The 25,472-nt window shown below is 41.2% G+C and overlaps 1 protein-coding gene across 2 annotated transcripts in view; it reads right to left on the bottom strand.

The window, feature by feature from the left end:
- Nucleotides 1-25,472, bottom strand: part of SUPT3H (SPT3 homolog, SAGA and STAGA complex component) — a 576,749-nt gene that overhangs the window by 69,476 nt on the left and 481,801 nt on the right. For both annotated transcript variants that reach the window (XM_077291574.1, XM_077291575.1), the window contains one exon: nt 10,806-10,916. In XM_077291574.1, coding sequence (XP_077147689.1) covers nt 10,806-10,916 — 111 coding nt within the window. The remainder of the gene's footprint in view (nt 1-10,805; nt 10,917-25,472) is intronic.

Below are 25,472 nucleotides of genomic sequence, written 5' to 3'. Positions count from 1 at the left end.
AAGTATATTGTGTGACAAAACTCTTTGGCTTAAAAGAATAAAATTATAATTTTGAAAATTGCAAAATTTTCAAAATTTTCGACAAATTTCTGATATTTTCACAAATAAATGCAAGTCATTTCGAACAAATTTTACCACTATCATGAGAGGAAACAGTCTCAAAATCATTGGGATCTGTTGAAGCATTCCAGAGTTATCAAATAAAGTGACAATGGTCAGAATTGTAAAATTTGAAATGGGTAGAAGCGGAAGTAAAAAAAAGTACAAGACTTAATGGACAATTTCTCATTCATCCCCTTTGATCGATTCACAGCAAAATGTCCAGGGATTCGGTGTTATTTTTACCAATAACTACAACTTCGACTCCTCATCCAGACCTCCCCACAATCTGTATTTTTCACTCTCCCCATAGATCACCAGGCTAATAGTTATATTCTAGGACCAGAATCGAAATCTAAAGGGGATTCAATTTTAAACAAAGCTCTGAATGAGATAGATTTAGTTGATAAACTACCCTATATGAAGCACTGGGAATCGGAATTAGACATTTTCCTGGAACCGGACGAGTGGAGGGTGGATTTGGGAAAGGTACAACATGTATCCTCGTGTATAAACCATCTTGAACACTTGAAAAAGATACACCTACGATGGTACCAGTGGCCAGCGAAGCTAGCTCATTTTGTTCCAAATCAGTCCTATGTTTGAAAGGATGTGGGGAGAGAAAGGTATATTGGGTCATCTGTGGTGGTTTTGTCCCAAAGTCACTACATTTTGGGAGAGGGTAGACGATCTTATGTAAAAGGTTCTCAATTGGACCCCAGCTTAATGGTATTCCACATTGGAACGGATAAGGTTCCTTTTGAGCTTAGATGTTCCCTAACTCACAATTTAATTGCGGCTAAATTAACTCTCGCGGCTAAATGGAAAGATCAGAATGTACCTTCTATTAGAGAAGTGGTTGAAAGAATTAACGTAAATTGTCAACATGAATTATCTTTGGCTCAGTCCTTAGCAGCTAAGAATAGAATATCCTGCATATGGGATCCCTGGTTAGACAGTCCTATGTCCACCCCACATCATTGAGACAGGACGAGAATTAGAAAAGTAATGTGACCATGCACATGTTGAGTTTGGGGGTAATTATGGAGTAATAGTTCATATTGCCTCCTTGTCCAATACATTATGTCTCCTGCTTAATATTCAAAAGTCAATATACAATACATGATAACTTGATGGAAAAGCTGAGATCACAGTGTTATTGATATATTGCACAGATATCCTCTGTTATTTATGTGGTTCCTCAGCCATGTTGGCAGGTGGCTGTTTGTATTGAATTTTGAAAACTTAATTAAAATGTATTTGATAAAAAATTTAAATTGTAAAATTTGGCCTGGTCAAAAAGGTGAAAATAGGCTTTGGAGTGAAGGGGGTCAAGGGAAAGGATTTCTTCGTGGGCAGCCCATCACCAATTTCTGATGGAGAATATATGGCTGTACAGCAAAGCCGTAGAGCTCCACATTAAGGGACCCATATGGCCACATGCATGAATTTTTAGTAGAATTTACATAAAATTTTTTAAAAAATCTGCAAAAGCCAAGATTTTTTTTTTGTGAATATTTAGCCGGCCGTTCTCATTCCACTATGTATTTACTATAATGAGAATTAATTAGTCACCTGAGCTCCAAGTCGTTCACGTTAGAACAAAGTTTCCATTGTACCAACATCGGACGCCTGAGTTTTACAGTAAACATTTTACAACTCAAAAGTGGAAAATTAAATTATAAAAATCCAGAGTCATTTTTTTTTGTTATTTCTACTATTGTCAGGCTGCAAAATAATAATAATCATTTAACAGTCACTTAAATTGTAGAAAGGAGCATTGTTGTCCTATTTGCTTACCACCCCCCAACCCTTCGCTTCTATACATTTCAGGCCATACATTTTTTTCTTTTAGACTGGGGTGGGATGATATTTCGGCCAATGAAGTCATTAGGGACTAATTGTGAAATGACTTCACTTTATGAGTTTTAAATATATGGGTTTATGCCTATTCAGTCATTAAACAATAATTATATATGTCTGGATAGGCTCTAACTGGAAGCACATTGCACAGAAATGTTTCAGATTGCATGTGCAGGCAGCATGTTTGGCGAAATATTCGGAAAATTAAGACATGACAGATTGAGAGGAAACAAAAAATAAAAAGACATATCAACTTCACAACACCAGGAAGTTCCTCAATTATTTTACAAGTTATTCTCATCATGTAAGAAATGGAAATCTTGCGACTGGAGACAATCAATTATTATATGTATATATTAGATGGTGGCTGCGACACAGTATATTTGGGATGTTAAATTTCATTTTTTTTTTTTTTAGATTTTTCTCCCTTTAAGTTTCCATATCACTGTCTATAATTAAAAAAAATACTCTGTCCCACACTTGTTATTTTATAAGAAAAATAAATCAGAAATCTTACAATTTTCACACTAGCGACTAGGCCCTATAATAGACTCTCACTTTCTGTTCTGTAGAGATGATTTTTCAGCAGTTTCATTATTATCACACAGGATTTCAGTGAAAGGAGAGCTCTGATGTTGTTTCTCTTCTATGGTGTGCGTACAAGACATGCACAAGACCCTGTGGACACAGAGAGGAGAAGAAAAAGTTTCCTGGGCGATGGTGACATTTTTTTTTAATCAAACCTTGGTAGTGGTTGAGATGGGCGGAACCATCGTGGGTTCCCCTGTATTTTTTGATAACCAGCCAGGCAAAGCTGATAGCTGGGGGCTGCAACCCTCAACTGTCAGCGTTAGCAAGGCTGGTTATCAAGAATAAAGGGGTCTCCAAGCTGTTTTTTTAAATTATTTAATTGGACAGGCCAAAAAGGACATTCGTTCAGCCATCAGGTTAATGGAACCCTGTGAACGTGCTACTCAGAGATAAAAAATGTTATTGACACACTGTCTTATGACTGTCGTTTCAATTTTTATCTCATAAATCAATAGTACACGTGAAAATAAGAAACTTTGTAATATATCTTATCAGAGAACTCTGCTTCTCTCTCCTCCTGGACTGATGTCAATTCTCGGGTAAAATCTGTATTCAGATCTTTTCATTATTGAGATAAGAGATGACAGTTGGTGCCTATAAAATTCCATCGGGAGTTAAGGGAGGAGGAGACAGGAGAAAGAGCTCAACAGAGACAGTTACAGTTCTCCATAGAACTTTATGAGCACAAACTGTCATCTCATATCTCAGTACTGGAAAAATCTATATTCGCTGAAGACACAATTTCCTTGATAATTGGGGGAATGAAAATAAAGTCCAGGAGGAGCAAGAAGCAGATTTCTCTTAACACATATTACAAAATTTCTTTTTTTCACGTGTACTGTTTATGAGAGAGTTAAAAAAAGTTACACTTTAAAAAGCCCAATAAACTTTTAAAAGGGGTTGGCTGTCCAGAATTTTTACATTGGTGGCCTATCCTTATATCTAATCGGTGGGGGTGCGGCTGTTCCCGGTGTCAGCCGGAAGAGTTCAGCTACAGAGATGCACAGCTGTCAGCTGTATAGTGTGATGCAGCGGTAGGACCATACACAGTGAAACGGCAGTGACCCAAGCAAGTTCAAACAAAACGTTCTTTTATTGTGTTACTTCACACAGTCAATATAGTATACAGCTTCTTCATAAGTCCATTAATAATGCATGGCTATATGATGCAGTCAATACACAGGCCGAACTTCCCTCTGTCCAGTTTCCCTGAGTGACTGCACGCCGGTAACAAGTCTCTGTACTCACTCAGTGCACTGCACTCTTTATTCTCTGGAGTGCAGCCGGGTACACATAAGACAGCCCAAGACGCAGGGCGTCAGTCTCTCTGGTTCCTTTAGCCTCTGTGCTGCTCCACACAGAGAGAGCTCTGCAGACAACTGCCCTGTCTGCTTCCAAGAACACACTGACACACCTCCCCCACTACTACAGGGTTTTTTAATCAGTCACTGCTTCACTATTCTAATTACAGCCACACCTGTGTCTGTAGTACGTCCTCATGGCCTCACTATGCTTCCATGCACATTCTGGAGAGCACATAGAGCGCCCCCTAGCTGTAACAGGGGTCACTGCCTCACAATAGTAACAGCGGCTGGGTACTGCACATTGACTAAAATAGGGGGCGGATGTGCAATACCGGCCACGGCCACAATACAGTTGACAGTTTGTGCTGTGCGTCTCCGCAACTGAACACTTCTGCCTTACACCGGAGCTAAAAACAGCTGATATGGCGGGTATGCAGGATGTCGCACCCCCAACGATTAGATATACGGATAGGTCATCAATGTAAAAGTCCTGGACAACCCCTTTAATAGTTGTTAGATAATTGCTAGTTCAGTTATGACCCCTTGACATGCTTGCTCGGATTAGTTGAGCATACATATGAATGAGGAAAAGTGTGTAATCCTGTTAAAATTCATCATACCCGATCCGTTTCTATTACACAAACCTAAAGAAATTTGGTCATGTCTTAAAGGTCCCTCCCCCCATTTCTTTTTTATGCTTCTTAGTGGACATCTGTCTTTTTTACCCATCATGACTAAAGCCCTTTACTCATTATTTCTTACTTTACTACAAAATCTTTGGCTGCCATATTTTCTGTTAGGCCCATGAATGAATGTTCTCGAATCTTTCACTTATACCTTACATGCACCAACCTGTTTAACCTGGCAGATGTCTTTAATCTGCAGTTGGGTGTGTTGGTAACTTAATATTGGAATATTGAAGCACCTGGGTAGATATGTTTTTTTTTTTCCTTGCTTTTAGGAAATGACCCTAACGGTGTTTTTAAGACTCCGCCAAAAGGAACATGGAAGAAACTGTCAGTCAAAACCTCAACATCGACAGAACCTACTAAATCTGCTCATTGCTTAAGTGAAATAAAATAAACAAAAAGTCAAGAGTTCTCGAAAGAGAGTCTGGTGCTAAGGAAAAACACGCTTAGACTCGATGTCACGTCAAACAAATAAACACTTCCAGATGGTATGCACTGGGAGAAACTGTATCTTCCATTAATCTAGGGAGGGACTCTGCAGGAAATTAAGTGTATAACCAGAATGAGGAATAGGTACAGGGTATGGTCAATTTGTTTGACATAACAATTCGTTCTTCCACCACCGACTTGTCCTCTCATGGTTTCCTCTTGACCAAAAAAAAAAAAGAGCTGGTTCACAGGAAAATTGTTGATGTGGTTTGACATATTCCTTGCTCAGCAAATTAACATGTAACGCTTATATTTAAGGAGTAACTCCACCCTCCAAATATTGATTCAAGTCTGTAGCCATGTGTAAATGCAGCCTGACCCGGGAGCATGACGCAACCAGAAAAAGCAGCTACGAACAAAAAATTTCTCCAATACATGGGAGTTTCTGTATCTCAAGATAGAAAATCTCTCAAGCTTGGAAAGGAAAATCTCCCGGGACACCACACAGTTGCAGTCAAGAGTACATAATTTGTAATCGTATTCCATAATTTAAAGAGGTTTTCTGTTTTATAAAAAGTCGATAATGGTGGGATCAGGACCCTCATTTATTATCCAGACTGAACAGTGCCTCCAAAGGGTGACTCTTGCTCTAGAAGACCTGGCAGGTTACATGAACAGTCCACAATTACTTCTCTGGGGAGATGATGTCAGGGGACACAAAGATCTGGAGTGTTTTTGGACACCAGATCTTTTCCTTCTTTAAAAGATAAACTGTCACCAGAGATGTCTGTCAGTGGCTCCCTTAAAGAGGACACAGGATTGCTTGACTGAGCAAGTACTCATACGTAGGAGTCGGGAATGTTAGCGGATGGACAAATGATTGGGGGATATCTAAAGTGTATAGAGGGCTCAAAGATATCTACCAAAACAGAGATACCCATCTGTAGACAGCTGTTTCAGTTTAATTTCCCCTTGTCAGTAAAGAGCAGGCTATTGGTTGGCCCCGTGTCAGCTGGAGAACTTGTGCCCTCCAAGATCTGGATTAAAAGCATCTCACCAAGCTAACCAGTAACATGCTTGAGACTGACGAGGAGTAGAAACCCCCAAACAACTATCCACAGAAGGAGGTCTCTTGTTCGTCTGAAAGTCCCAGTTATGCATCAGAAATCTTCGGTCTCTTGTTTGTCTAGAAGTCCCAGTTATGCATCAGAACTCTTGGGTTGGGTATTTAGTTACAGAGAAGCCACCTATGGGAAGTATAGTGAGAAGTTTTCCATCTTCTGGAGAACTAGTTTTCAAACCATTTTCCTTGGAAGTATTTCCTGTAAGTTACTCTACACCAGACGGCTTTCCGTAAGCAATACCAGTACTTTCCAGAATTAAACCTTTGTCATTGAACACTTGAATTTTTGTTCCACGTAAGGATCCCAGAATTAGGATGATGGTAATAGAGGGGATTGGAAGTTGCCAGTTAAGTGACAAGGTAAGTAGTAGTATATTAATTAGTCATAGTGTGCTTCCTGAAGATGCCCCAAGAAGAGCATATCAGCTGAAGATGTGTCCAAAATGTGCACAAAAAAGTGTGTCAATTGGTCACGACACTGTTTTGGGGATTTTCTAAGCCACAAACAATGTAAATGTTGGCTAGATTGTGGTGAAAACTCCAAATGAAACTCATTGTTCTCTAAAATCAACGTTTGCAAAGAGGTGACGATTTCCAGTTTTCGCAATTCTCTTCCCTGGTACTTGTTTCTAGAATGGTCTACCATTAATGACAGCAGTACTAAAGAAGCAGTAAGGTAGTCGGGAACAGGATTCTTAATGATAGCCAGTGGAAGAACAAAAGGTAAAGCGATATCCAAGAACAAGACCAATGCAGAAGTCAAAATCCCAACACACAGGAACAGCACACCACCTGCTCATTGAAATTGAACCCATGCCTCGGTAATATTTATTTTTGTTGTGACTAGAGCTGGTGACAACTGATTCACAAAACCTGATCCATCAGCCACACTAGCAATCTGTGACTGCTGGAAGGGAGCCTTGAGAACTGTCTTGTATGTCATGGAATCCACGGTTCCTTTTTGATTAGTTTGCCTGGCGAGAAGTCATACCACGAGAAGTCAGAGTTGGTGGTTCTCGGGTATTACGTCCAGCGGCCACAAATTAATAATGTGGCCGATGGACCTTATCCAATGGATCAATTCCCACCAGTTCTGTGACTCATTGCGATTTTGACTCCTGATTCCGAAATCTCCCTTAAAAATAGGCTATCAGGGGCTGGAAATATCTCCGGTGACCAACTAACTTGGCACAACCAAATGATGCTGCGCAAAGAAAGGAGGAAAATTGAGGCCCAAAAAAGCAGCATACCAGAAAAGAAGACCAGAACCAATGCTCCATCTGAGGTGGCATGGGAGTTCGTCAAGACTGAGTAGAGTGTCAGTAACAGAGCTGTAAAAATACAGATCCCACTTTTGGAGGGAGAGAGGGAGCAAGTTGTATAAAATATTAGGTAGACTAGTGAGTCTATGCACGGTGACCAGAAAAGAAGATACTGCTTTTTTTTTAGCAAGCGCTGACCTCTATCCAGGGGTTACCGATGGGGATTTTTCTGATGGGACAGCCCCTTTAAGTGCATTGCGGTAACACATACCTACAGCACCGCAGTATGTATTCTGCATCAGTGACAGGTCCTCATCAATTAGCGTGGCTTACATAAAGCATGTTCTGTTATCGAAGATCCTGGCTGTGTGGCTAAATGCATGTGTGAAAGGCGTATCCCTCAGATTTTATTCATTACGCTCCTCGCTAATAGTGCGGGCTCCAGCTATTTATCGAAATGTCCTTGGTTGTCCCAGACATATTTAATTTGGATGGAATAAATGGAGGATTCAGATGTGAAGGTCAGCCCCGCTTCCGCCCCATCATCTGCTACATTGATTGAATAACTACTAGTGGGAGAGAAGACCCTTTCCTAAAACACAAAGAAATGAGAAAAACCTGTTCTTTAGATCTTTAAGCAAGAAACTCACAAAATCAATGTGAAATGAGGAGGGAGAGAGCACCGATCAGAGCACGTTCCAGCTCAGGAGTGAATGTGAAGCCTCGTCTGGCAGCGATATTCAGTTTTGTCACAGGGTCACCCGGACTACGTATACGTTCACAACCCCCTCTATCGATTCCCGTCATTGTGACTGTTTTACATTGAAATCAATACAGATCCAATTATTGGGAATATCATGTACAGAAGGACAAATGACTCAGCGGATTGCAATTTTGGGTTCCAGATTATGGCCATGTCCACCATAGTGACCAATTTCTATTATTAGAAAAATAAAAAATAAAGCAACTTTGCAAATTTTTCATTGACAATCGACTAAAGTCTTGGGATTACAGCTTCTACGCAGACATGTGTGTCTCCATGATAAATCACAAACAATTCCCCCCTGTGTAGTCTGATTCTACAGTCACACTTCTTACTATTTGGCCCTAATATTTTGCTAACCAACCGAGTGTTTCCAAGAAATGGAGGAAGAAATATGACTGCTGGATCAGAATACACAGGTTTTTCTGGTTGTCTGTAACCACGGAGACACATGGGACTACACAGGAGCTGTAAACACAAAATAAAATATTTTTAATAATTGAGATTAATTACAAAGCTGCTTCATTTTTCATCCTCAATGCGTAGGAGTAAGAAGTCGATTTTTTGCTCTTCAGAAAATGATGCTGAAAGTTTTACATGCTGGCAATAGGTGGCACAGCCAACAGTCCTGTTCTTCACAGGAGTGTCCGCAGGAAAGACCCAGTAGGATGATATGCATGCAATAACCCCTTAAATGCCATTGCCAATAGGCACCTCTGCTACTAAATGGTTAGAAAGAGGGCGGGGGGGCTGTGATACCTGTGATGTGAGAGTGGGGCATCAATAAGTGGCCACAGGTCTTACACCTATATTCCGATGTTTCTGTGCCAAGGGTATAGCCTGATACGTTGCCATTGAGTCTTGAGGCCCCCATACATATTAGACTAATGTTGACTGAACCCGCCAATAGTGACGGCATCGACAGACGGCCTTATGTGTATGAGAATGCGGACCGACTGATGGTCGGGAGAGATGTCAATTGGTCATGTCCGATATCAGGCTGCCGATTGTGTTGTTCTCCCGGAGATAAGCCAACGACCAATGTGTTAACCGGTGGCTTTCTCATAAAGAACACAAGGGTGCTCGGCCGAACAAGTGCTCATTCGTATGGGAGGGGCGGCTTAGATGGCTGTCAGCAGACAACTATCAAATGTGGCCAGCCTTACAAGCATAGGCAATATTGCTGTAAAATACAGAGTATACCAAGGTATGTTATCTGCAGGTTACATTGTGAAGACCCCATGTGGAACTAAAAAAAATGTAAACGTTAATTGAAACTAAAAAAATTATGGCAAAAAAAAAAAAATCTCTCAAAGTGGATTTGTTTTGAAAAAGTAATAAAAAAACCCACAAAAATACACTACAATGCGCTAAAATACACTTAAAATACATATAATAAAAATATACTTCAATAACAACCACCTGTGTTTCCGCTTAATTAAAAAAAACCAACAAAAAATGGTGGTATGGAGTTACAATACTAATCGTGGGGGTGCCGGACCCTCACAGTACTGATAACCTTCCCTAGAAAAAGGACATCAATAGGTCCTGTCCTGGATAATGGCTTTAAGGTTATGTTCTCTGTAAGATGAGAGAAAGAACCGTGCAGATCAGTCTTTATCAGGTAGGGGTGATGTTCCCGCTATGAGGCCTAATTTTCAACAACTGCACAGGCTAGGGTATTTTAACTAAAATAAATCCTCAGACATCCCCCGCGGATCTCATCCAAGCAGCCCGGTTCACCCAATAAAATTATAAGAAGTGAGAGTTTAAAAAAAAAACAAAAAACTGGAATACATTTACTATTACACTTCAATATCCAGCGTAAGCCACTATAATGCAGACATGGAAAGTAATTCCACCCAATTTTATTTACTACGGTAAGTTTATTTAGCCAATATAACTGTTAATATCTCAAGAACAGCAACTTTTAATAAACAGTAAAATGCAAAAGTGCTTATTATTATAAGTACTATCAGTCAATATCCATTTATTAGATGGGAATACCTCTATAAAGAGCTCCTTTCAGAAGTCAGAAGGAGCTCTTTTCAGAGGTCAGAAGTTCCCCCGTTTTTACTCTTATTTTATTCTTTATGATCCCCTGAATTTTCCATTATTTGTTTTATTAAAACCTGCCTTAAAGCTTTAGAGATACAGGGCTTTTTATATGGTGGTAATTTTTATGATCTTTACAAGCAGGCGTGGCTCAGCAGATCCTCTGGGGCGTGTCTTTAGGCTGCTCTGCATAATTACCCTGTGAGCCACGCCCCCTTAGAAAAGATAATACAACATTTGCACCAATCTCTGGAACCTTATGGCAGATTTAAAAAACGGAAAAAGACAAAGAAAACACACAGAATACTTAGGGGAGAAGTAGAAATAAAATAAGAACAAAAAGTAGACAACATACTACATTTTTGACTATGTGTGCCTAATACATAAACAAAATAGTGATACGGAAAAAAAATGCAATTATGATTTCAAAAGGAGACAGAAATTACGTTTTATTTCCCGGGAGAAAATATTTCATTTTTCTCTTTTTTTTTTTTTTTTTACATAGAAAATTACAGTGACCACAAATTGCTCTGAACAATTCCAAGGCTTCTTCATAAGACCACTTGAAGATGAAATCTCCTTAAGATTACAAATATAACTTTTTTTTTCTAGTCTGTTATTACGTACCGTGAATGGGGAGAGCGGGCCAATCTTGTGGCCGTAGCGTCGTATGGCCTCTCTGATGTGGCTAGGCTGGATGGCATCGCTGTTTGACTCCATCCCACCGGCTGCAGCGCTCTACAACACAAAAAAGGACCCGAGCTGCTATTAAATGAGAAACATACAACGGGAAAGCGGCACGTAGAGACGTTCAAGCTCAGCCTCACTCATGACAGAAGGAGATTTTATTCCCTTTCTGTACTTTTTGCCACATCGTCCTTCATGAAATAATTGATGAAAGCCCCAATGGTGGAATCATGAAATTCTATCTAGTCTTAGCAAAAGAGAACCACACATTCTGAGGCTTGTTCTCCAGTCTCTGTAAGTGGTATACAGACTCAAAAGAAGATCTATGGGTCTTCACAATGCTCTGCTTGAACTTGAGTTGGGTCCTTCTGCCTATTCCCTTGAGAGATCGGTGGTGGTCTCAGAATAGGAATCTCTACTTAGTAAAAACTGACAAATTTTGGTAGAAAAATCCCTTTACGATAAGAAAATAAAAAAGTGCCTCCACCTCCTGTGACTCCTATTGATCAGCTCCAATCAGTAGGGAAATCTGGTAAATGCTCAATTTTCCTACAGGGCCACCTCAGGGCAAATAAAGCAGCACGCAGTGTCCACTTCAATCAATTATTTATTTGTGTAATACATTACAGATTGGGTCCTCATGTGCAAGAGACTATTGGACCCAGGGCTGAAGACCGTGGACAGAATTTCAGTACCGCCACTATTAATAGGGTTGTCCAGTGAAAACAAGTCTACGGGATAGGTGATAATCTGTTTATCTGTGGGTGTCCCACTGCCGAGACCCGCTCCAATCAGTAGATCAGTGAATATTTATCCCCATTGAAAAAAATGGCATGGCAGTCAGTTTGCCCAACAGCTGCTCTATTCATTCCCTACGCGGCTGCTGGAAAAAGCTGCGCGCAGTGTTCAGTAGCACCATAGGGGATAAATAAAGTGGCGGTCGAACATGGGCACTGCTGCTCCATTGTAACAGGGATAGAAGTGGTCCATTCTGGTGATCGGTTCGGGTCGTGACAGTTGAACTCTTACCGATCAAGTAGTGATCACCTATTCTGATGCTCGGTGATAAATCGTTCATTCACACATCGGTTAAAAAAGTGTGAAGAGAACTGTTTTTTCTTCCGTGGCTTATCAGTTTTTCTTTTTAATCCTTTTTTTTAACAACTGAAGGCGGTAGACTGAACTTTTTATATTCACCGAGTCTTAGCATAGATCTGTTAAAAAGGATGAAAAACTGAAGTAAAAAGATCCTCATAGAATTTAATACCGGATTCCGTTCCACAAAACTGAGAATAGGACATGTTTGGAGTCTTACGGATCGGAAACATGGATTGGATTTAAAAACTGATGTATCGCAGAATGTTAGAGTAGGAAGGGGCCTCCAGGGTCATCATATCCAATCCAATACTATGTGCGTCCGAGAGCTGACCAAGAAAAAAAAAATGGACGGCACATGAAAATGTACAATGGAAAGGCAATAGACTTTTCAGTGAACCGATAGAACAAGTGGCATCTGGTTTACATGGCCATGACATCCTACAGGTAATTATGTCAATTCTACATTGAGACTGTGCTTAAAAATCTTTGATTCGATATTGAAACCTATTAGGTCATGCGGAGAATCCAAAGAAGGGACCTTCATTTTTTAGCTGAACCTTGGAGGTCTTGTTGCGTGTGCCTCTTCCAACGGTATCACATTGTCTAGCTGTACCAGTGGCCTTTCGATGACTGCCGCTAGACTACCACGACCACATTATTGGAGGGAAATCCAAAATTAAAAGGGCTTGTCCAAGACAAATGTCCCTTAAATAAAGTTTAGAAGTGCTGAGGGTAGTTATGACTTCCTTCCCCTTCCAAGAGAATTGATGGACATTCAGAGCTTTGAACAAAACTCAACTCTGGCACAAAAGTCACATTATGATATCAGATATAAGATCACATTATGATATAACCTTCCAATTTATATACACATTGGAAAAAGCTGCAATCTTATGGTATTCGTCCAGTCTTATGGTACATGATGCTCATAGAGTCCCACGGCTTTTTTATGGGTTGTACCAGCCAAATGGAGACCAAAAGGACACTTATGTGAGACCTTTGGATACGCTACCTGTTGGGAACTGTTTTGGTTATTTTTAATCCATTTTGGGAAATTAGAAGAATGTAGAGCATCCAAAGAAGCCCATAGATAACCGATGTAAGCGCTGGCCAGATTTCAGCCTATATATAGTTGGAAGGCTATGTACTGGCGTGAAGGAGGCTCGGTGGAAATGATGACAGATTTAGAAAAAGTTGCAGGAAGAAGCATAAAATCTTATAAAGATATGGAGGTCAATATCAGCTGCAAATTACACTCCTAAAATAAACCAATTATTCACGGTCATCAATAATTTCAGTAATGGTTCCAAGCAAACCGCTAGCCATCCTGTTCAGAGGTAGACTAGTATACATTAAAGTTTTCCTGTATTTTTTTCTATAAACACCTCTGTAGACAACCAAGTACAAATGCAGGGCAGCCAACAAGCAGCCCAGAAGTATAGACGTGAACAAGAACCTTGTTATATATGGTGGAACATTACAAACCACAATCTTCCAGTCTTGGTTTGATCGGAGCCTCAACTGACTACTTTATTCTACGCCGAGTGTTCCAGGTGAATAAATATCTCTATGTATCCATGTCTTATGGCCACATGTACACAAACACGGCATAAATGCCCTATTAAATGACCAAAGGTCTCCTGTCTTTACCATGTCTAATGACAGAACCAATGAGTCACTTCAGGTCCACTGGCCATGTTATAGTGGTCATTGCACCCTCATTACGAGAGCAAGGTCGGAACTTTCATGGAAAATTAGATTTAAAGCCACTTTATAGAGTTTTCAAAAGAGACTAAGAAACCCCTATTCATAGGCTAAGGGATAACATACTGGTCAATGGAGGTCCAAGCACTGGGAGAACCAGAATCACGAAAATAGGGCTCTGCATGGAGTGGAGGTTAAGCATGTGCACGTCCACTTTATTGTCTATGGGACTGCCGGATAAAGCCAAGCGTTGCACTTGGTTCTCTCCAGTTTTCAGGAACAATGGGGTCCAAGTAGACAGACTGGACTCCCAGCAAGCCTGGCACTGGTCAGCTGGGTCAGATGCCTTTGACTCAACTCTCTCCTGATACTGGTCCTCCTAGCACAGAGACGGATGAAGTAGGGTCCATTAGTACCCTGCCTTGTAACAATGAGAGGGAAACTCCTAACCAATAATGGGCCAGACATTGACTTACAAGGTTGTTACATATAGGGGACACTATAGAATTTTTTTTTTCATTTTGAAGAACCTCCTAACAAAGAGGTAATTTGCATTTATTTTTCCCCAGGCAGGGTTGCCTGTAAGACTCTCTATACCAGCTGGATCTCCACAAGAAAAAACAATTCCTTTCCCCTACTGGAGCTATTCCTTTTCTGAAGAAGATACTAACCACTTATCCACTTGAGTGTCATCGAATACCTTTCGTTATAAACATAATACTGTATCTTACCATGGGTTTTAATAAGGCTTGTATGCAAAGAGGTATGTATTAGGCCACATTTACATGGTAGCATTTGGTCAGTATTTCACATCAGTATTTGTAAGCCAAAACCAGGAGCGGGTGATAAATGCAGAAGTGGTGACGTGATTCTATTATACTTTTCCTCTGATTGTTCCACTCCTGATTTTGGCTTACAAATACTGATGTAAAATACTGACCAAATACTGAGCGTGTGAAAGTAGTCTTACAGGGGTTGTCCAGTGCTTATTTTAAATTTTTCAAGGAGGAACGAGTATGCCCTAAAAAGTACATACAGTACCTACCGATCCACCACCGCTCCCTCTTCTGTACTACTACATTGGTTCTCATCCATTTGTTTTCCAGAGTGGTTGGGCAGTGACTGCTGCAGCCAATCAGTGGCCCCAGATTGGCGGCAACCATTATTCAATAGCATTGGAAGAGAAAGAGAAAAGACCGGCAGGGAACCTGGCCAAAGGTCTGGAGGATTGACAAGAAAATAAGTGCTTTTTATTATTTTAGAGCACACTTGTTCCCTTTCTTAAATAAAAATTAAGGGTTGGACAACCTCAACGGTTCATCCAGCACAGGATATACAACCCAGGTTTATATTGATTGCATAAATAAGGGTAATAAAAATAGTATATCTGCTGTAAAAATTCAGCCACAGATAGCGGACTGCAAATATCCCACTAGTAATGCAGAGAGATCCCGTCCTTCCCGTAGTGATGGTCATTTTTCTTATGTAAAGGAGTGTCTATGGAGTTCCCCAACTTAGGAGCCAACCACGTGATCAATTCTGCATGGAAACCCAAAAATTGCTCTCTAATGTAAAACCCAGCACTTGAACCCATTATACTCGTGACATCATGTCGCTGGTTCTATTGGGGCATATGGAGAATGATATGAAAAATTACCATCCTGCACCGATATTCTGGTCATTCTCAGACACTGTGCGGAATCCTGCAATCTATGATTTCTCTAATCCATAGTTAATTATAATGTTCTGAGTTTATCTCCAAAATCCTCCTCTAACACTGCTTTAAAAACTGCTGGAAAACTCTTCTTATTCATTTCTTTGGAAAATCCACTATGATTATGAGAATATGAGAAGTTTCAAGTTTTTTCTCTCCCTACTAGGAATCTGTCAGCCGGATTCAAGTTCATACGACGCTCTTTCAAAGACAAGTCCGGCAATACCTTTACATGGCCGGTCCATTCATCCATTGATATGCTAATGAGGCTGAAGTTCTATTTGTAGATCTGAAACCACTGTCACTCCAGCTCTATTCCCGGCCCAGAGCCACTTCCTTCTGCCTGATTGACAGCCTCTTTGCTGTGTGACTTCAGGCAAAGAAGTCATCAGTCAAGCAGGAGGCGGCAAATTGGGAGGGGAATGAAGCTGTAGTGACAGAAGCTTCAGATCTACCATAGCCCTTCAGCCTCATTTGCATATGAATTCAAACACTGATATCTCAGTAGTGAAGGAATGAACTGACCATGTAAAGATATTGCTGGACTTGACTTTGAAAGAGCGACATGCCCATATAAAGTTGTTGTTTTTTGGGTGGGTGGGGGTGAAATCCTTCTGACAGATCCCTTTTAAGAAGCTTTGAAAAATGCTCTGGGGTAAAAGCACATATCACTTCTTTGAAGCAGATCCTAAAGGAAACTTCTGCAAACTAAGTACTGTCCAAAACAGACTGCAAAAAACACTTCAGAAAAAAAATAAAACTTCTAAAACCCTTCAAAATAAATTTTCAGGAAAATAAAAACTAATAAAAAAAACCTCCTCCAAAAAAGAAGAGCTGTCTAAGGAGGCTTCTGCTTGAAAAACGAACACCCTGTCTGAGACGGCTTCTGCTTGAAAAACAAACGCCTCAAAAAACTCTGTCTGTGCATTACCTAACAGCTAGCTCATATCCACAGGATAGGTGAGAATGTGCCGATTGCACCAGGTCCGACCGCTGGGATTCCCAATAATCCCAAAAACAGGTCTGTCAACTCCACCTTTGGAATTGAGCGGTGTCCACACATGCGCATGGCGCATTCTCAATGGGACTACCTAGAAAGACCAAGGGCTGAACTACGCTACCTCCAACAGACCCGAAGGAAATGGATAGAATGTAGACGCCAATGGGCCAGCTGCTCCAATCTGATGCCCCGTTCTCGGGATTGTTAGAAAGTTCAGAGATTGGACACATACTGGTGCACAACTTTTAATGTTGTCGAAAACCTTTTAATACCTCAAAAACAGTCTAAAATAATGGCCGCCTGAGTTTTCTCTTCAGAAGGCACGACTGCCACATACCGTCCCTGGTAATATAAGGCTACAGACAGAAGGAGGCATTTTTTTAGCTCGTAGGACGCGGTCCCGAGTGAGTTTATTTCCAACAACTGGAATGAATGCAGTAAATCAGTTTAATTTCTTGTCTAGTGAACCTGGAAGAATGAAGTCCCGGTAGAATGGTCGCGAAAGCTCGGCTCTGCCAACAGAAATAATTAGCAAACAGTAACTCTTGCAGAGTAGGACAAATATAGTCACAATTAATCTCCTACAAACTGTATAAACCGAGACTCCAAAGCGAGGTAAAAATAACACACCATTCATGTTTGCACTGCAATTTGCATAAACCACGTAGAAAAAAAAGTAAAAAAAACCGTTCAGTTTAATATTTTTCTCATACGACAAATCTTGGGTAGACCACCAGCACCAGCGCGCGTCCGGCCTTTGATGACTGTTCCACGGGCTCCTGTAGACTAATTTGCTAACATATTTTTCCTCTATTAAAACACCATTTTTCCTTGATTTCCATTTTTTTTTGTCATGGAATTACATAGTCTGCTTTTGCATTCATGAAAAAAAAAAAAAGAGGTCATGGTACTCACTTAAAAGAGATTCATTATTGAAAAATGGATGCAAAAATAAAATAAAAAAAATAAAATAAATGACCCAGCGCCAGTCAGCAGCGGGATAATTGATGTGAACGTTCCAGTTGCTGTATATGTATATTCCTGGGCAGGAGCCGCTCGTACATACATATCATTACCTTATTACGTTTCCAGGAAATAGCATTTTATATCTGGCAAAATACATGGAGTTTCTCGTTATTTATTATTCATGTTGGACATGGAAAAGAAAATTATATCAAATCTTCCGTAACTTTCACTGTAAAAGTTACATTTACTAGAGAGCGATAAATTAGGGTTAGGCTATTAACAGAAGTTGTCTGCTATGCTAGGTCCTTACCACCAGCGTAGCTACTGAGAGGGCAAGGGTGGTGACCTTACACGGCGAGGCTCACCCGGAGAGACCACCACTCTTTACTGTATCTGGCTATATAACTATACGTGGGGGGAATTGGGGCAATACTACTATATGGGGGGATAATTCTATACATTGGAATAAATAGCGGGCATTACTAAGGAATAGCGAGGCATTATAACTATACATTAACACGCAAATGTTTGGGCACACCTGGTCAAAATTACTGTTATTGTGAACAGTTAAGGAAGTTGAAGATGAAATGACCTCTATAAGTCCTAAAGTTAAAGATGACACATTTCTTTTGTATTTTAGGTATATATATATATATATATATATATATATATATATATATATATTTTTTTTTTTTTTTTTTTCTTTTTTTTAATTTATTTTTTCATTATTTACGTTTTAAAAATTACAAAAAGTTAAATGAGCCGTTGCAAAACTTTGGCACCCCTGGAGATTTGTGTGCTCAGATAACTTTGACCAAGGTTTTAGACCTTAATTAGCCAGTTAGGGTTATGGCTTGTTCAATATAATCATTAAGAAAGGCCAGGTGATGGAAATTTCCCAGCTTTATAATAACCCAGCCTCCTCTAACCTTGTGCCAAAAAACAGCAACCATGGGTTCTTCTGAGCAGTTGCCTAGCACTCTAAAAATGAAAATGGTGGAAGCTCACACAGCAGGAGAAGACTTTAAGATGACAGGTGCCCTTTCCTCAGTTCAAATTATAATTAAGAAATGGCAGTTATCAGGAACGGTGGAGGTCAAGATAAAGTCTGGAAGACAAATCTAAATTTTAGTGAGAGCTGCTGGTAGGATTGCTAGAGAGGCAAATCTTAACCCCTACTTGACTGCAAAAGAACTCCAGAAAGATTTAGCAGACCCTGGCACTGTGGAACATTGTTCTATTGTTCAGAGACACCTGCACAAATATGACCTTCATGGAACAGTCATCAGAAGAAAACCTCTCCTGCATTCTCACCATAAAATTCAGGCTCAGAAGTATGCAAAATACCATCTAAACAAGCCTGATGCCTTTAGAAACAATATCTTGAGCAGGCTGAACTTTTAAATTCCTATCCTGCATCTGTGTTCTCTAAGAAAGCAAATGTAACATCAACTGATCTTCATGGTGCTCTTGAAGGAATACAAGAATCCACACCATCTATAAATCGTGAGATGGTGAGGGAACACATAGCGAATTTAAATGAATTTAATGAATTTAAATCTCCTGGTCCAGATGAATCACATCCTAGGGTACTGAAAGAGATGGCAGAGGAAATTGCATATCCACTAGCTAGAATCATTGAAAATTCCTATAGAACAGAAAAAATCTCAGAAGATTGCAGAAGGGCAAATGTTGTCTCAATCTTCAATAAAGAAAAGAAGATGTAGATAAGGAAATTACAGGCCAGTGAGCCTTACTTCTATACCACAAGAGATTTTTGAACAAATTATTACATTATTAAACAGCATATATGTAAATACTTGGATACAAACACAGTAATTAACCAGACCCAGCATGGGTTTGTAGCAAACAAGTCATGACAAACTAATCTAATTTCCTTCTATGATGGAATCACTGACTGGGTTGATCAGGGAAATGCAGTAGATATAGTATATCTCAACTGCTGCAAAGCATTTGATAAAGTATCTCATACTATCCTTACGGAAAAAATGACCAAGTATGTGATTGACAAGGCTAACATTAGGTGGATTCATAACTAGCTCAGTGATTGTACTCAAAAAGTGGTAATAAATGGTTGCACATCCAATTGGAAGTGTGTTTCAAGGCTCTATCCTGGCCTCAGTGTTGTTCAACATTGTTATAAATGATCTAGATTAGGGAACTGAAAAACTACTCAAATCTGCAGACGATGCAAAGCTAGGAGGGATAGCTAACACTGGAGAAGACAGAGAAATGATTCAGAACGATCTAGATAGTCTCTGCCCATTGTTCAAGCTTAATAGAATGGAATTTAACAGGGATAAATGCAAGATTCTACATCTGGCCAAGAAAAACAAAAATGACATCTATAGAATGGGAGGAACAGAACTAAGCAATAGCACGTGTGAAAAAGACTTGGGTATACTAATAGATCAAAGACTGTATATGAGTCAACAGCGTGATGCAGCAGCAAAAAAGGCAAACACAGTTCTAAGATGTATTAAGAGAAGTATAGCGTCTAGATCACGAAGTAATTATCCCCTTCTACTCCTCCTCGGTCATCTGGAATATTGTGTCCAGTTCTATGCACCACATTTTAAAAAATACATTGAAAAACTAGAGAAGTGCTACCCAGATGGGGAGCGGACTATATAGTCCATGTTTTCAGTATTATTGCCAAGATGGTAAGCGGACTGCAAATTACAATATATTTATTTTGTTGTTATTTAAATAGACTATCTACCTTGATGGATCTTAAAGCCAAAGAAAGCTCTTGGCGAACTAAGGCTTCAGATATTTTTAAACAAAGCACCTTAACAGTTTCGCAGGATGTCTCAAAAGATTATAAGGAAATTATGCATCAATATAGGAATATATTGTATCGGAAAACAAAACTGTGGTGGAATCGGACTACACTAGAAAATTACCGTATTTTACGCTTTGTAAGACGCACTTTATTTCCCCCAAATTTGGGGGGGAAATGTGGGTGCGTCTAACAAAGCGGATATACCGCTTACCATTACAGGCTGGGATGAGGGGGTGTCTGCCGCTGCTACCGCCCGCCGCCGCTGTCGCCCGCCGCCGCTGTCACCCGCCGCCACTGCCGGGGTTGTCCGCTGCTGCCCCGGGTGATGCTGGAGGCTCCGGTGCTGCGGGGGGCTCTGGCGACATTTTGAGAAAGACCAGAGCCCCCCGGCAGTTCGTCCATGCGTTCTAGTATGACTAACTCCTGGAAAATGGCCGCCGGAATCTCGGGAGATGAGATTTCAGCACTGAGATCTCATCTCTCGAGATTCCGGCGGCCATTTTCCCGGAGTCAGTCATACAGGAACGCATGGACGAACTGCTGGGGGCTCTGGTCTTTCACAAAATGTTGCCAGAGCCCCCCGCAGCACCGGAGACAGCCCTGGAGACAGCCCTGCAGCACCACAGCCCCCTGTAGTACCAGAGCCCCCTGCAGCACCAGAGCCCCCTGCAGCACCAGAGCCCCCTGCAGCACCAGAGCCCCCTGCAGCACCAGAGCCCCCTGCAGCACCCCTCATCCCAGCCTGCAGCACAGCAGCCCCCATGCAGCACCGAAGCCCCCCTGCAGACCCCATCATCCCAGCCTGCAGCAATGCTCCACTCCTGCCTCCAGCAACGACCCTGGGACCCTGATCCACCGCAGCCACAACCCCTGGTAAGCAATAAGACGCATGAATTATAAGAAGCCCCCTCAATTTATTAAAAAAAGTTTTTTCCTATTTTTCTCCTCAAAATTTGGGGTGCGTCTTATAATTCGGAGCGTCTTACAAAGCGAAAAATACGGTACTTGTCAAAAAGGATTATACCGAGGGGATTAAGAGTACAACTATACCCTACGTTTGAACTACAAGAGGATAACCTGACGAAAAGATGGGTAATGGCAGCAACTACGTGCTCCTGTGAATTCATACAGATCCTCATTGAGAAAAACACTCTCTCCCTAACAGCAATGGATGAGGAGTTAGAGAATATACGGACTATGTTACAAAAGGATGTACCTAAGGACGTCCTGGATAAATGGCTCAAAGAACTAGATGCGGATACTATCAAATGGGAGGATGAAGTGAGCCAGGGTAAGCTTAAGAAGTTTAAGCGGGACATGACAGACTATGATATGGATAGAGTATATAAGTGGCAGAATAAGAAAAAGAATATACCCTACAGGAATCGTTCTAGGGAACCCTCAGTGGCGTCAAGTACGTCTGGAGCAGAGAGCCATACTACAGTGAGTGATGCAGAGGAACAGAGGGATTTTAATTTAAGAACTGGGGCACGTAAAAAGCAGTTTCCCGACATGTTTTACAAAACAAACAGACGTCAGAGAAATAAGGACCAATTTAAGGTAGTAAATCTATCACATCATGAGATAACTCCCATTCAAACAGAGGTATTGGAACAAGGTCTAAATTTTTCTCCCTCTTCTCGAATAGATGCATTCGTAGCTATCAAGGATACCCATCTGCTATCCCGAAAAATAATTTTAAAGAAATTACATTTTAAGAGTATTACATCAAACACGGACACTACACCTGATGAAATTGAGGCGTTGGAGGCACTCATTTCCTTGGAGGAAGAGAACGCGGCAACAGGGGTGAGTAACATTCCTAATCACCTGTATAGTAGTTCCAAGAAATTCCCCGCGTTGAGTCTGTGTCCAGCGGTGGAAATATTCACAAAGTTGGTAACGCGGGATATTGAGCATTTGGCTACTGTTGTGAATTTGGTTTTTGGGCTCCCCCGGTGGTCACTGGTGGTACTGGACTTGTGTGCTTCACTTTCTCTGTTCACCTGTTTCCATCAGGATTTGGGAGTATCCTATTTAGCCTTGCTGCTCAGTTATTCTAGTGCCGGCCATCAATGTAACCAGAGCCTTTCTGTTGCATGTTCCTGCTTCTAGACTACTATCAGCTAAGTTGGACTCTTAGTCCTAAGTTTGTTTTGCATTTTTGTTCCAGTTCACAGTTATGTTATTTTTCTGTAGCTGGAAGCTCTTGTGGGCCGAAATTGCCACTCCGGTGTCATGAGTTGACACATGAGTCTTAAAGTAATTTCGGGATGGTATTTTCATAGGGTTTTCAGCTGACCGTGAAGTTCCCTATTGTATCTTCTTGCTATCTAGTAAGCGGACCTCGCTTTGCTGAACCTACCTTCATACTACGTATGTCTTTTCCTCTGAACTCACCGTCAATATATGTGGGGGGCTTCTGTCTCCTTTTTGGGGGAATTTCCCTAGAGGTAAGCCAGGTCTGTCTTTTCCTCTACTAGGGTTAGTTAGTCCTCCGGCTGGCGCTAGGCGTCTAGGGATAAAACGTAGGTACGCCACCCGGCCACTGTTAGTTGTGTGGTAGGTTTAGCTCACGGTCAGCTCGAGATTCCATCACCCAGGAGCTAGTCTGTAGTTTAAGTTCTCTGACGTTTCCTTGCCATTGGGAACCATGACAGTATGGCCGGCCAAGGGTTAAAACCGTTGGCAGAAGAAAGGAGAGAGAGAGAAGTCTGCAGATTTTTTTTTTTTCTGAGCTTGCTTTTTAGTTGACTCAGTTGCATTTCTGCTCTAATTGCAGCCTTTGTCTCTCTCTCTCCTTCTAATCCTTGAATGGCTCTGATCTCACCTGATTAAAATGGATCCTCAGAGTTTGGATACAGGTTTCAATAATCTTGCTATGAAGGTTCAAAATTTACAGGATTTTGTTATTCATGCTCCTATATCTGAACCAAGAATTCCTATACCAGAATTTTTCTCCGGGGATAGATCTTGTTTCCTGAATTTCAAAAATAATTGTAAATTATTTCTTTCCCTGAGATCTCGCTCCGCTGGAGATCCCGCACAGCAGGTTAAGATAATAATTTCCTTGCTGCGGGGTGACCCTCAAAACTGGGCATTTGCATTGGCACCCGGGGATCCTGCGTTGCTCAATGTGGATGCGTTTTTTCTGGCTTTGGGGTTGCTTTATGAGGAACCTAACTTAGAGATTCAGGCTGAAAAAGCCTTGATGGCCCTATCTCAAGGGCAAGATGAAGCTGAAATATACTGCCAAAAAATTCGTAAATGGTCTGTGCTTACTCAGTGGAATGAGTGCGCCCTGGCGGCGAATTTCAGAGAGGGTCTCTCTGATGCCATTAAAGATGTTATGGTGGGGTTCCCTGCACCTACAGGTCTGAATGAGTCCATGACAATGGCTATTCGGATTGATCGGCGTTTGCGGGAGCGCAAACCTGTGCACCATTTGGCGGTGTCTTCTGAGAGGGCTCCAGAAAATATGCAATGTGATAGAATTCTGTCCAGAAGCGAACGGCAGAGTTTTAGGCGAAAGAATGGGTTGTGCTTCTATTGTGGTGATTCAACTCATGTTATATCAGCATGCTCTAAACGTACTAAGAAGGTTGATAAGTCTATTTCAATTTGCACTTTACAGTCTAAGTTTATTCTGTCTGTGACCTTGATTTGTTCATTATCGTCAATTACCGCGGATGCCTATGTCGACTCTGGCGCCGCTTTGAGTCTAATGGATTGGTTCTTTGCCAGGCGCTGTGGGTTTGATCTAGAGCCTCTGGAAGTTCCTATACCTCTGAAGGGTATTGACTCTACACCATTGGCTAGCAATAAACCACAATACTGGACACAAGTGACTATGCATATGAATCCAGACCATCAGGAGATGATTCGCTTCCTTGTGTTGTACAATCTACATGACGTTTTGGTGCTCGGATTACCATGGTTACAATCTCATAACCCAGTCCTTGACTGGAAAGCTATGTCTGTATTAAGCTGGGGATGTCAGGGGGCTCATGGGGACGTACCTTTGGTTTCCATTTCGTCATCTATTCCCTCTGAGATTCCGGAATTTTTGTCTGATTATCGTGATGTTTTTGAGGAGCCTAAGCTTGGTTCACTACCTCCTCACAGAGATTGCGATTGTGCCATAGATCTGATTCCGGGCAGTAAATTTCCAAAGGGTCGTTTATTTAATCTATCTGTACCTGAACATGCTGCTATGCGAGAATATATTAAGGAGTCCCTGGAAAAGGGACATATTCGTCCTTCTTCATCTCCCTTAGGAGCCGTTTTTTTCTTTGTATCTAAAAAAGATGGCTCTTTGAGGCCGTGTATTGATTATCGACTCTTGAATAAAATTACAGTCAAATATCAGTATCCTCTGCCACTGCTGACTGATTTGTTTGCTCGAATAAAAGGGGCTAAGTGGTTCTCTAAGATTGATCTCCGTGGGGCGTATAATTTGGTGCGAATTAAGCAGGGGGATGAGTGGAAAACCGCATTTAATACGCCCGAGGGCCATTTTGAGTATTTAGTAATGCCTTTTGGTCTTTCAAATGCCCCTTCAGTCTTTCAGTCCTTTATGCATGACATTTTCCGTGAATATTTGGATAAATTTATGATCGTGTATCTGGATGATATTTTGATTTTTTCGGATGACTGGGATTCTCATGTCCAACAGGTCAGGAGGGTTTTTCAGGTTTTGCGGGCTAATTCCTTGTGTGTGAAGGGTTCTAAGTGTATTTTTGGGGTTCAAAAGATTTCTTTTTTGGGGTACATTTTTTCCCCCTCTTCCATTGAGATGGATCCTGTCAAGGTTCGGGCTATTTGTGATTGGACGCAACCTTCTTCTCTTAAGAGCCTTCAGAAGTTTTTGGGCTTTGCTAATTTTTATCGTCGATTTATAACTGGTTTTTCTGATGTTGCTAAACCTTTGACTGATTTGACCAAAAAGGGTGCTGATGTTGCTGATTGGTCCCCTGCTGCTGTGGGGGCCTTTCGGGAGCTTAAGCGCCGCTTTTCTTCCGCCCCTGTGTTGCGTCAGCCTGATGTTACTCTTCCTTTTCAGGTTGAGGTCGATGCTTCCGAGATCGGAGCTGGGGCGGTCTTGTCGCAGAAAAGTTCCGACTGCTCCGTGATGAGACCTTGTGCGTTCTTTTCTCGAAAATTTTCGCCCGCCGAGCGAAATTATGATATTGGTAATCGGGAGCTTTTGGCTATGAAGTGGGCTTTTGAGGAGTGGCGTCATTGGCTTGAGGGGGCTAGACATCAGGTGGTGGTATTGACCGATCACAAGAATTTGATTTATCTTGAGTCTGCCAGGCG

The sequence above is a fragment of the Ranitomeya variabilis genome, chromosome 2, assembly GCF_051348905.1.
Source record: "Ranitomeya variabilis isolate aRanVar5 chromosome 2, aRanVar5.hap1, whole genome shotgun sequence".
In the NCBI taxonomy this organism is placed as follows: domain Eukaryota; kingdom Metazoa; phylum Chordata; class Amphibia; order Anura; family Dendrobatidae; genus Ranitomeya; species Ranitomeya variabilis.
Note: the sequence above shows the minus strand (reverse complement) of the source record. Positions and strands in the feature narration are given on the sequence as shown.